This window comes from Triturus cristatus, chromosome 2_2, assembly GCF_964204655.1.
Source record: "Triturus cristatus chromosome 2_2, aTriCri1.1, whole genome shotgun sequence".
Classification (NCBI taxonomy): Eukaryota; Metazoa; Chordata; class Amphibia; order Caudata; family Salamandridae; genus Triturus; species Triturus cristatus.
The window spans coordinates 330121004-330135112 of record NC_140582.1 but is presented as its reverse complement, the minus strand read 5'-3'; the positions used below and the strand labels follow the sequence as shown (position 1 = coordinate 330135112).

General features: G+C 44.3%; 1 protein-coding gene across 2 annotated transcripts in view; it reads right to left on the bottom strand.

Annotated features, from left to right (window-relative positions):
* Positions 1–14109, bottom strand: part of TBCK (TBC1 domain containing kinase) — a 1508203-nt gene that overhangs the window by 1157239 nt on the left and 336855 nt on the right. For both annotated transcript variants that reach the window (XM_085641401.1, XM_085641402.1), the window contains exon 7: positions 2–62. In XM_085641401.1, coding sequence (XP_085497527.1) covers positions 2–62 — 61 coding nt within the window. The remainder of the gene's footprint in view (position 1; positions 63–14109) is intronic.

Sequence of the window (14109 nt, the reverse complement as noted above, 5' to 3'; positions counted from 1 at the left end):
CCTAATGTGAGGATCAATTTTAGCCGTTCAGCTATTTCGAGGCTGTGAAACAGTTTTCTTCCCTGAAAGAGCAATTAATGAGTTCCGTCAGTATCATGAACAATGTAAATCACATGCCAACAAAGCACAATTATCAATATTTGAACTTTACTCATTAGTCCAAAGCCTCTGTTTTCCTGCTCACAAAAATGAATAACTGGAGACACTTTGAGACATGGCCAAAAAGCTTCCTAGAACCCATTTCACAACAAGTGAGGTGGTTTGTACCAAAAACCGATCTTCAGGCAATTCATCAGAGCAGTTAAGTCATTCCACACGAGTTAGACCTGCGAACGCAGTATCTGTTCTTAGTGAGATTTGTCTGCCTGAGTTACCTATTGCAGGACTTTCTAAGTAGCTCCCTCAAAACTACTGATTTGGTCTGTGATCCTGAGCAATTGTTTTGGTCAATATTATCTGCTTGAAGATCTCGCTTTGCTAAATATGTTGTGTCCCACAGAAGGTAAAAATATGCCAAGTCAGTCAATTAACAAATAACATACAGACCCAACACTAGTACCTTTGTGTCTTATGAAGGAACAAAGTGTAAAGACTTACAACTTCCTTCCCCCTTGTATTGGATCAGCCAGAAAGAATGCACCTACTAAACTCCTCACTAAGGGCATGAAAGCTTAGTAATCTGAAAGTTCACTGCTGACGGATGCGGTGACCTGGGGACAGGAGCTAGAATCCCAACAAGGCAGAATCAGCCTTCCATGCTTACGAGTCAGTAAATTGAATACCACAAATTGTGTAATAGTAAGACCAGTTATTTACATCACTTAGAAAAAGCAGAAGTGTGATATGAAAGCGCTATATGAAATACACACTATTATTATTATTATTATTAAAGTATGTGGGCAGGAGGCAGAGGGCAACAGAGCCCCTTGAGGCTAAGTTTAGGAAGGAAGCACCGCAAGAAGTTCTGTGGAGCTGCTGTTGTTCCTGAAGGGAGAACACTACAGCCACCCTTGTTGGCATGACTTCTTTAATTTAGGTTTCAATATTTTTATTATTAGAAACACCTATGGATAGGTCTTCATTAACACACCAATCGCTGGAACTTTAAAAAACATACAAGCATCTCACTGTCAGGAAATCAGTCGGAGCTATAAATATACCACCATAATTTATTATAATCTATTTTCCCTAGACAATCATAATCATTACACAGTAAGATCCTTGTCTAGTTGACGGGAATCTTTCCACCATGTGATACCTTCAGTCTGGCTGAGTTTTACACCAACGCTGGGATAACCACACCCACAAGTTCCTTCAATCTCACCATCAACCACTAATTTCTTTTTGCATCTCACGCTGCACTAATGGCTGGGAAAAGTAAGATTCTTCTTTAATTAAAATTCAGTTCACAATTAAAAGACTTCACCAACTTTAAAATGGGTTAACATGACTTAAGGTTGTTCAAACTGCAGCCTACCAAGCAAATTGCAACCTGTCAGGGCAGGTCCTCCTCCAGCGACCTCATCTCCTGGGCTGTGCTATGCCTGCATTTATTGGCGAGTAGTGAGAGGACCCCATTCACCCATATATTGCAAGAAAGACAGGAAGGGGACTTGACAGCACCCGAAAGCCCAATGCACCACTCTCACCAATCGTGCTTGCGGTCCAGAGGCCTTACTTGCACAACAAATGCTATTTCTATTAAGCTGCTTTTTGGGGTGAGGTCAACATTCGCTAGCGAATTCTTAGGATCCAACAGATCACTACATATGATCTCAGCTCACTCCATTAGGATGAGTTGTACCACATGTCTCTGAGGACTGGGAGCAGTGCTGTAACACAGGAAAGAGGAGCAGCCCGCCAGAGAGTCCTAACTAATGTCTACTCAGTAGAGCGCAACGCCTTATGTAAAATGTTGTCCCTGGATCAAGATTAGCTCAATCCACGGGGCAGGCCCAAGGAAGGCCACTGTTACGTAACAATTAAGAGCGTAAGATTAAGAAAATAGGACAGGTAGCACTAGGGCACCCTCGGGTCTCTCGAACAGTTGTTCTGTGTGTCATAATGTTAACACTTAAGGAAACAGAACATTCATTGAGCAGAACTTACTTTTCCGGTTAATGATGGGCTGCATGGAGAAGGCAGTTGTTCTGAGCAGGAGAGAGGACATTAGGAGCCCATCACCACAAGGTTTAATGAGAAAGGGATTTTATTTGCAAGAGAGCAGGACATGCTGCAACAAGTATTCTCTTCGGGCCATGGAATCTCTCATCCTCGGTGCACTGCATTGTGCCATATGCCATTGTGCACTCCTGTTGCTAGGAGTCTGCTGTACAGTTGGCACTGCAAATCCATTCTCCATTTCCAGTATCTTCTGGCCCGAAGATAACAAGTTTGTGTTCATATTCAGTGCACATTCAAACCTTAAGCTTGTTCCACATTAGCCATTCCAAGTTGAAAAACCCTGTAGGCTAGGGTAAATCAAAAAGTAAGTGAACCGAACATTCATCTTTTAGCAATACAATTCTCACATTACCTTGCAAAAAGGGTCTTTTCATTTACTGCAAGTCATCTGTTGTCCACCGAACACCTACCTACTAAATGTTTAAACTCTACAGGGAGGGTTGTGTAACACACATGAGACACCATTTTCTCTTTCTTTGCAGAGACTTGGATACACTCAAAACTATTTGGAAATCTAACTAGGTGTACCTCCAAATGAGGGGGTGGGAGTTACGCAACACACAACGATGTGTATTTGTATACACACATCTAATCTGGTTCCACCCTTGCAGGTATAGTAATAAATAGTTATTTTTATCTTACTCTATTGAAGTGTTATACTTGCAGGGCCTGCATCTTTGGAGTTGCCATATATTGTATTTTAACGTGCTAGGTATGTTTCCTAGGCCTTCATTTATTCTCTCTTCAGATTCCCTAGCAACCTTTCCTTTCCCCTCTCTCTCAGAATATTTTCTATCTATAAGGTAAGCTACAATTGCCCACTTCGGTACATAATAGGGGAGAATCATTATTCTTAAACTCCATAACAGAACCTTAATTCTACTCATCCATCCAACATCCATACTTAAGACATTGGGCCTTCTCTAGGTCTGCCATCGCTTAGAGGGCTGCACAAACAGAGCTTGTGTCGCCTGTTAGGTCATAGAAGAATGTGAAGCACCTGGTACAGTGCTGAACTGTCGATTAAGGTATAGTCATTCTTTACGGTGCTGATCTTCAGGAATTGCCGTTTCATTTACTGTTTGACGTCAATGAGGCGTGCTGTGATGGAGTCCAATCAGCTCCATAGGCTCACTTCAAACTGAAGGACAAATAGTGACCTGGTTGGTGGTACTGAGAGCCTCAGAGACCTGCTAAGGATGCAGATGCCAACATCTGTTTACGGGAGGCATGCATTGTCAGGAAAAGATGATGTGGGACCAGAGCTAGGAAAACAGAGTAGAGCGCACAGAGACAGCAGAAGGCTTTACAAGGGTGACCCCATGCCGTAAATATTATGTTTCTTTCTCTTGAGGGCCTAATTTCCTATTCGGTCAGCAACATGTGGCAATTAATTAATCAAAAGTGTATATGTATGATTAACTCAAGTGCACATTCTTTTCATACTGTTCTGTTCCTGCAAATCTGAAAATCAAGCTTACATAAATATATTCAGGGTATTTAATCATTGAAGCTGACCATTTCAAGTTTAATCATTATTATAAAATCATAGTTTCTAGAAGGTTGATAATTGCATGTTTCCTTTTGTTGTCTTTTCAAAAGAACATGGTTTAATAGATCGAAAATAACTGAAAGGGCATTACGTCACTCTTTGATGATTGTTTATCCTGAAAGTCTTAAACAAGCTTCTGAACAATATTATTAAAACTTTTTGAAAGGGGTTGGAGATTATTCCTGACAAATCACAGAGAGGCCTAGTTGATGCAGTCAATACACTGTTTGTAGCAGATGTTTCTGAATCAACTCCAAATTGTATGAATTCAATATCCAGTCCTCTCTGTGATAGGCAACTCCCCTTCCAACCACTATGAGAAGTTCCTTATAGCAGACTTTGGGTCAAATTAAAGTATTGCAAGTAACAAAGCCAGTTGTAAGTTTCAAGTAGTTTATTCAGCAGCACAGCAACATAGACCAGACTGGTCAGCAGGATGGTCCAGTGCAACTGACCTCCAAGCTGACTCAGCCTTCAAATTCCAGGATGGAATAGGAACACAGATCATAAAATGCACAGATGTGTGATACAAGTACAACCAGGATAGTGGTCGCATGCAGGAGCATGCGAGGATGTAACATACCTCCCTTATTTAATGAAAAGAGAGTTAAGGCAGGGGAGAAAGTGAGGGGTACAGAAGGAAAGAGGGAGGGAGAGAGACAACTTATCTAACAAAATCTGACATCCTTTTGGGAAGTCGTCTAATGCAACATGAATCTTTAACTCTAGAAGCTACAGTATCTTCAGTACCATTGTTTGCTTCGGAATGTGAACCGGTGGTCATTTTTATGGTCAAACCTGTGAACAGAATCTGAAATGAAATGAAATGAAAAGGAGAATTTAATAAAGCGCACTGCGGCCAAAGCGGCTTCCTGGCGCTGGGGGCTCATACATACTCACAGAAAAAACCCAGAAGGACTAGCCAGGCAAAGCCTGAGAAAAAAGAAAAGTTTTGAGGGCCTTGCAGGAGTGAAGGTAGATGGGGATGGAGCGGATAGCAAGAGGAAGGCTGTTCCAAAACCGAGGGACCGATCTCCCATGCTTACCAAGGAATATTCTGTAGACCCATCATCAACATTAAAAGTATAGGCACCATTAAGACATCTAGCAACACGTTTAACGTTCCACAACTTGCCATCCTGAGTGATAACACTGTTGGCAAATACTTTAGTAATCTTCATAGCCTTACAATATCTTTCTGAACACTTACTAATTAAACAAGGTTTTCTGATTTTCACCCAGCCCCCCCCCCCCTTGAAATCATGAGATTTAGTTTTCCACTTATTGCCATACCACAACTTTGTCTTACACTGTTTAGTTTTCACCTTTTCCGCAGCACCATTCACTATATTCTCAAACTCATTTCCTCTTTTACACTTCTCCTTGAACCACCACAGACATAGTTTGGAAGCAGGAACCCTTCCCTTTAAGAGTCGGAAAAGACTAACCTCGGTAACAGTATGTGGAACACCCGGTTGAAACGCTCGACCTGACCGTTTTCATGCGGTTCATATAATGAAGTAGTGACATGTTTAATGTCATAACAATTAAGAAATTCCTCCATCTCCGTTGAAGTGAGCTGCACCCCTTTATCTGTAACGAGAACTTACAGACAACCATCTCTGGCAATTACTTTCTTGAAGAATTCCAGTACAACATTGGTTGTTGAGTGCGCCACGAACTTCACCTCCGGCCACTTTGAATGATAATCCACAAGGACCAATGTATACTGCGAATCATAAGACAAACAGATGAACGGACCAGAAATGTCAAAGCCCAATTTATTCCATGGCTCATCAGGCCATTCGGAACTTTTCAAAGGGGGAATGTTAAGCTTCAACATTTTCTCACTTGACATGCACACATCACATTCTCTGACCGTGCAGTCAACCATGCAGTCCATACCCGGTCACCAAAAGAAATTCCTCACCAGGCTTTTCATAGCAGACATGCCCGGATGAGACTTATGTGCCAACTTCAAGACCAAGTCTTGTACTCCGGTGGGTAGTACACACTTACCATTTTTGTACATAATTTCTCCATCCAACTCTAGCTCGTCTGCAACCTTAAACATGGGCATGACTTCAGCACTATGACAGTGGAAATAGCGCCTCGCAATTTGTGAGTTTTTTGCGACTCGCAATTTGCGTGGCACTTTTTCCAATGTACAACAGTGTATTTCACACTGTTAGCGATTCCCAATCGGGTCGCAAACTGAGAGGCTCATGAATATTAATGTGCCTCTCGCAATTTGCGACCCCATTGGGAATGGCAGGCCCTCCCAGGTATGGTGGCCTGCTGGGCTCAGGAGAATCACCATATCTGGGACAGCTTTTAAAGAAAGGATTTTTTTTAATGCAGCCCGTTTTCTGTGAAGGAAAACGAGATGTATTTAAAAAAAAAAAAAATGTAAACATTTTTGTTTAATTTTTTAAGGTCCCTGGGACCACTGCCTGCCCTTAGAAAAATATTTTACCCTGCATTTGCAAAGGGGAAGTGGTCCCCCGGGGACACCTTCCCTTTTGCGAGTGCATTACCACCCTCTTGAAGAGGGTGGTAATTTGCGAGTGTTTTGGCCCGCAATTGCGGACGCAAAACATTCTTACATAGGATTGCACTCGCTATAAGGAAGGGAACGCCCCTTCCTAATAGCAAGTCGAGTCGCAAAAAATAGCGATTTGCAAAATAGGGTTTGTACATTCCCCATGCTGTTTTTGCATGCGCAAATGGGTTCGCAAACCCGTTTGCGCATGCAAAAATGGTCGCACATCTGGCCCTAAGATCCTTCTTCTTGGGCCATCCACTCAGAATGTACCGTTTAATAGTCTGCCATAACAAACCTTTCTTCTCACAAAATCTCCACCTTTCTTCTGAAATCTCTTCAAACTCACCAGAAACAACATCTTGGATACTGGTAAGAACACCAAAATCATCCAAACTCTCACACTCATTTTATTGACAAGGATGACGAGAGATGAAATCAGCCATCACATTGTTCTTGCCAGGAACAAACTCAGTCTTAAAGCAGTACTCTTGCAACCTGGAAGTGAGCCTTGCGATGCGCGCAGTAGAGTTCCATTCTCCACCTGGGGATAAACTATTTACTAGAGGTTTGTGGTCTGTTCGAGAATGAACTTGCTCCCCCACACATCATTTTGAAAGTGTTCATTCGCCCATACACAAGCTAACAATTCTTTTTTAATTACTGCATACCTACGCTCCGATTCGTTTAAAGTGCGAGAGGCAAAACTTACATTCCACTCCACATCTCTGCGACAACACCGCGTCAATGCCCTACAAACTTGCATCCACTGTATTCACACACTCTTTGTTCATGCAGAACGGTTTCAAGGTGGGAGCCTTGAGAATATCTCCTTTGATGGACAAGAATGCTTTCTGCTGCTCCTCATTCCACTCAAACAGTGCATTATGTCTCACCAACTTCCTTAATGGTTCTATTTTTGTTGCAAAGTTGCTAACAAACTTACTATAGTACTCGCACATACCAGCGAATGACAACAGTTGTTCCTTGTTGGAGTGCGCATGTGCATTAACAATTCCATCTACATTAGATTTTTTAGGAACCACACCATTACCTGATAAGGTGTGCCCTAAATATTCTACAGTATCTTTGAACATTTTACATTTATAAGCCTTAAGAGTCAACCCATTTTTTTTTTACCTGTCACAAACTTCCATCAAATGTTTCATGTGCTCCTCCTCATTCGGTGAAAAGATTAAAATATCATCTTGGAAACATTTTACAAGCACGTCTATCTACGTCTCTGAAAATATTAAACATAAGTACTTCCTGATTGATAGGAAAAACTGAACTACAGATAATGAAGGTCGGTTGAATACATTCAACCCTAGCTATTGTCTTTGGGTGAAAAAAAAAACATTCTTGATGAACTCATTTACAAATCATACTTTCAGAGTTAAGCTTTCGGACAGGTTGCTCCTCTACAAGAAAATATTTTTTTTAATACCCCATCACCAATTTATGGTTGCCACTTTCGCCAGCGCCCTATGATGCACATTATAGAGACTTCTTGCAGTAAAGAACGAGTTACTTACCTTCGGTAACGATGTATCTGTTAGAGACACAGTCTAGCGGCAGATTCCTTAACTTAGAATATCCCTAGGCGTCAGACTGGATCCGCAGAATCTTCAGCAGTACCTCTGCGCACCGGGAGACAGCGTTGCATGGCTCCGTCCTGACGTCATCCATGGATATGGCGTCGTTGGAGCCATATAAGTCCCTCCCGGCGTCCTGATGTCAGTTTTCTACTGTTTAGCGTTTCCGCACCACAACGCAGAGCCACTATCAAAACCATGAGAGTGTGGGAACAGTGTGCTAAAAAAGATCAAAAATCTTTGAAACAACAATGACAAGAAATCATAGAATGATGAGAAACATCACCATGTATATCAATGTTAAAATTACTTTATACTGAAAGGGACTGAAGGGGGGAGAGGAGAGCACTCGTCCCTAGAAACAGTGTCGCAGAAACGAAGAGCCATGCCCTCCTATGAGGCAAAACGGCATTGGAGATGAATGACATGGCAAACGATAGGTAGCCTGCAATCACAGAATGTAACTGTAACGGGCAATAAAACTGGAACAACATGACTCACGTTAATTGACCAAATTTCTGCAACAACAGAGAATATACAATCATACATCCCATACATGACCTATTTACTGCAGCACAGTCAAATAGACCCTAAAGTAATTGACCGAAACACGGTCAAGGAAACCCCAAGTATTGCTAAAAAATAGAAGAGGGTGGAAGGGAGGGTATAAGAACATTGAAAGAACCAGAGTGGAGGAGCGTAGATGGACATTGAACCCACCACCCAATGAAGAGAATGGGGCGGAGAAGCAACAGTTAAAACAGCATAAGACATCCTACCCCGGGGGGAGGTGAAGCATATCATCCCGCAGGAAGACAAAGGCCACCTGTAAGGAGGCAGTGGGGAGAGCCCACCCTGAAAAGAGCCCTCACAGAGCGGGGAGGATGGGTGGGCGTTAAGGAATCTGCGGCTAGACTGTGTCTCTACCAGATACATCGTTACCAAAGGTAAGTAACTCGTTCATCTGATAAAGACATCTAGCCGTAAATTCCTTAACCTAGAATAGATACCAAATCTATACCCCATTGGAGGAGGGTCTGCGACTGAAAACCACCAAATTCCAAAGAGAACTCATCTGTCAATAACATTGACCAAAACACGATGGGAACAGCAATGCCAGCGTGGCTGACACCAGACCCTTTAACCTCTGTAAGGGATCATTAACAAGGGGAAGCAAAGGCACCACAATCCGTCAGAGGATAGTACGAAATCTCTCTTGCCCAGACAGGGACGAAAGGGAAGCACATAATCAGAATGGCTAGTGCAGAATAGAAGAAAGTCCTCAAACTTCTGCAAGAAGAAGTTAAACCGAACACAAGTCCCATGGATCGGCAAGAGACAATGTCCCAGAAAGGAACAAAACAGTATAAGAGAGTCAGGGCATACAAACGGAGCATGCACAACAGTGGATGTCAAAAATGACATATGGAGGGACAGATGCCACCATGTAGAGATATATAGAACCAGGACTACCAGGAGATACATGTATGTGGATGACAGGGATACACATAAGCAGACAGTGTGGACCATGAGAACTACACCACACATATGCAAAATCCCAATGAAATGTAGCATCAACAGCACATATGCGTCGGCAGAAAGAGGCGGGCGCACCACCAGGTAGTCAACCGGCCAGCCGTACCCAGAGGTACAACGATGAATGGATACTGGCCAGGTCGGGCACACATATAAGGCTCGCTCCGAGGAGGGAGAGAGAGAGAGAGACAGGATCTGGGACAAAAACCCCAGATACCACACAGCAAGGTAAAAACCTAGTATGCCTGCCTACTCGCTGTGTGGATAGCCCATGACATTTATATATACATACAGACATATTCGTAAATATGAAAATATATTTATTGAAAGACGAGGGGAACTCGAAGAGCACACCTGATATAATATAGGACCAACGGCACCAATGCGAACCAGAACAGGATATAACACATGTCAAAACACTTAAAAGGCAACATCATCAGCCCCGTCAGGAAAAGAACCCCTGCCTCCCGCGTGACAGGCGGAGACATTGACCACCACACTAACTATGAAAAGAGTTGGTAATACACATATCTAGAAGTCAGAATTTTTTATATATATATATATATATATATATATATATATATATATATATATATATATATATATATATATATATATATATATATATATATATATATATTCACTGAAAAAACCATAGGTTTCACACACGTTATAGTTAGGAATTATCATTTACAAAACCTTGCAAATTCACTTAAAAAACCATAGGTTTCACACATGTTATAGTTAGCTGTACATTTCACTCGTAAAAAAACCAATGAAATTCCACGTTATAGTTAGATCAGGTAACTATAACTTGCGCGCCCACAATAAACTGCTGATGACGTCACATAGTACATCACTCATGACATGGTCAGTGACATCACTCATGACATCAATGATGACATCTGAAATTACACATTGTGGATTGCGGTCGCGCAAGTTATAGTTACCTGATCTAACTATAACGTGGAATTTCATTGGTTTTTTACGAGTGAAATGTACAGCTAACTATAACATGTGTGAAACCTATGGTTTTTTAAGTGAATTTGCAAGGTTTTGTAAATGATAATTCCTAAATATAACGTCTGTGAAACCTATGTTTTTTTCAGTGAATTTGTACGGTTTTTTAAATGCTAAGTTATGTATTTATTTTTTATTTTTTTTTCTGGTTTTTCACTATGCGCACACCCTGCGCGCCCGGTGCGCTTCGCGCACCGTGCGCGCGCTCTGGGCGCTCCGTGCGCTTCGCGCACCGAGCGCCCACGTTGCGCAGTCCATGCCGTGCGCGCCTTGCCTTTTTTTACGCAGTAACATTTGTTTTTTTTTCCCTTGTGGGTCCTTAAATTTATTTAATAAATGTGATTGTAACTTCTTTATTTATTTTTTAAATTTTTTTTTGCCGTGCGCGTACGGTAAGCTTACCGTACGCGTACCCCGTGATTTTTTTAAAAAAATTTTAAATTTATTTTTCGTACTTTTGGGTCCTTCTTGGACCCCCTGACAAACACTAGGGGGTCTGCAACTCTCTTCGTTGCCCCCGTTTCACGTTCCCCACCTTTGTTTCTCAGTGCGAGAGACAGAAAATGGCGGCCGACACTTCCTGATTTCGACGGATTCGAATGTTTACAGTCATGTAACCACCAATCAGAATTGAGCTCGCGCACGGCACCGTACGCGTACGGTAAGCTTACGGTAAGCGCACGGAACGCGCTTACAGATATATATATTGATTTAAATGCTATTTTCTCAGGACCTACTGAACAGATTTACACCAGACCTACAAAAGGCACATCCTTGACCTGAGGACTACCTCTCTGCCAAATTTCAAGTAATTCTGTTCAGCCGTTCGGGCTGTAGCTGTGTCTAAAGGTCCTATGGAAAAATGCATGGGGAAAACGCGTTTTGGGACCCCCCTTTTTTCTCAGCCCCCGCTTGACGAATCCCCCCGAGACTTTCAGGGTAGGAGCGGAGCGTAGCGCCCCATTAGTTTTGAAAATTTCGCGAGGATTCGTCGACCGGCACCAAAGTTATTCCAAATAGAATGTTGCGGATTTCCTATGGAAACACGGTCCTAACTATAACTATCTACTGGCGACCGCCAGTAGATAATATATATATATATATACACACACACAGATACTGCAGAAATGGCGATGAGTATCCTGAAGAAGAATACTCCCACTGATAACATCAGCCGGGGCCAGGAACAGGAGTACCTGAGCCCCCGCGCGGCAAGGAGCAGAGGGACTAGAGCCCCTGCCTGGGAAGTGCCCAGTGAAAAAGGGCACAAGGCAACGTGCAGTAGTGACGTGTCTGGCATGGACTCCACTAACCATAAGCGAAAACCAGACAGGGTCTGAGCCGCGAAAGAAGACCTAAGCACGTCCCAACACCAGAAAATGAAGAGTAGACAGTACCACAAGAAGAGAACGCAGCCAAGACAGTGGCGCAAGGCGCACCGCAGGCATCCCGTGACTTTGAACACACCCAGTGCGTACTCACATATTGTGTCAGTATAGAACTTGGAAAGAAACTGCTCCGGAGGGGAGCAGGACTACATGCCCACATGGGACACTTGCTTACGTCCAAGACAGCCAACGGAGGCAAAAAGAGCACAGTGAAAAGGTGAACAACACGCCGGGGTGAGCCAGGTGTGGCAGAAAAGCAAAAATACTCTGGAGCAGTCTGCCTCCATAGAGGTAGAAGAGTGCTACGGACCAACTGTAGACCACAACTCATAAGCTCCAGGAGAGAGCCACGCCAATCTTGTGGGTCTCACCAGAGGGGACGTCCTACAACAGTAGGAAGAGCAACGAAGGGAGGGACTTACAGTATGAACTATAGGAAAATCCCCGCCAGAGGGACAGAAAAAACCCATCCGAAGAAGATTCCGCAGGAGCCTTCGAAGCTTCCTGTGCAAGGAAGAGCAGCTATACAATAGCCAACAAATACCCCACATAGAGTATGTCTTATCCTCGTATACAGTCAGGGATACCTCTTGAGACTAGCTCGTAGACAGAGGACTGAAAAAGAAATGCAGAAACAGCTGGCTAGCTGTACCAAATAAGGACAAAAACGGCTGATTAGCCGTACAGTCCATCCGGCCAATAACATCTTGACCCCATAGACGGATATCAGAAAAAACAGTGACAATACTGCAACCAAAGTAAAAGTCTGTGACAAGGACTTATAACCACGGGATTTATGGCAACCCAGACATGAGACGTTGAAAAAGGGAGACCCCATCAAAGGGCAAATCCGGGAGACGCTCCTGAACATTCGCAGGAAAACTGCCATCACACAGCCAGGCATGGCGGCGCAGAGCAACTGACCTGGCCATAGCCCGACCCATAGTCAGTGGTGTCCATGGCCGACCGAATGGAAAACTGTGCCAGTTCCCGGCCATCATGAAGCAGCAAATCTAGGTCAGTCCGAGAGCCCTCCGGAAGAGACGGTCGACCAAGTCCCAAAGGGCAAAAGTAGTCAGTGCAAACAAGCATGACATGTTCAAAGACGGAAGGGCCAAGCTGGTGGATGCAAAGACATGGCGGCCACACAACTCCAACCAGCGAGACTCCCTAGTGGGAGGAAGCAATGGAGGAGGGGAGGAAGGTAGCGAGACAGAGGCAGCCTGAACTACCAGCCCTTGAGCCCTAGGATGGAGGGACAAACATGCAGCCGCATCCGGCGCCAGCGAAGGGATTCCCGCAGGGCTGTGTGGTGGCTATACAGGAGGGCCTGACGTCTGACTGGTATGCCCCTCCGGGCCGTGTCCCGACGTCGCAGCGACACCAGAACCGGAGTCAGGGTACTAGATCGGGGTCGAGGACGAACCTGTCAGCGAATTCCCAATCCGAGCCCCTACACTCTTTGTAGGGCCCGAAGGCGCTCCAGCGAGACGAGGTGACCCAAAGATGGCATGTAAAGCCTGAGAATAGGTTTCCATTTGGGATCTAGTCGCCCCAACACCAGGAAATGGTGGGTAGGTGAGGGCCAACTCCTGGGGGCCCGTGTCCGGTGAAGACCAGGAGCAGCGGGCCCCGGCCTCCCGTTTATGGGAGGTCGACTACCTCTGTGACTTCTTCCTGTGCTTATCTGAGTCAGGCGAGCGACGTTCACTGGAACGACTCCATGACCTGTCCCGAACAGAAGCCCCAGCTCGAGATGGAGACCGGCGATGCGAGGACTCCGAATGGGAAATCTGGGCGGACAGCAACTTCATCCGACGTTCCTGCAAGGACCTCGACTTCAGCTGCCGGCAGGCGTCACACTCCTCGGAGTCGTGGTGCTCTGCCAAGCACCACATGCAGGATCTCGTGTGGATCTGTTGCCGACATCTGCCGCGTACAGGTCTCTCATGGCTTAAAGCCCTAAGGCATCGCACACTGTTCCAGAAGCTAAAAGGCGTCGAAAAGGCCGGAAAACAAAAACAGACCAGAGGAACCGCTTCTCCTGGATAAGCGTTGAGACACAGAAAAGAAGGAAAGAAGGAAACTGACGCTCAGCTTGCCGGGAGGGACATATCGGTAGACGACGTCAGGATAGAGCCATGCGACGCCGTCCCTCGGTGCGCAGAGGTACTGCTAAAGATTCTCCGGATCCAGTCTGACACCTAGGTTTATTCTAAGTTAAGGAATCTGCGGCTAGATGTCTCTATCAGATAGAAACCGATAAATCTGATGATAATGCGCACGCAGGAG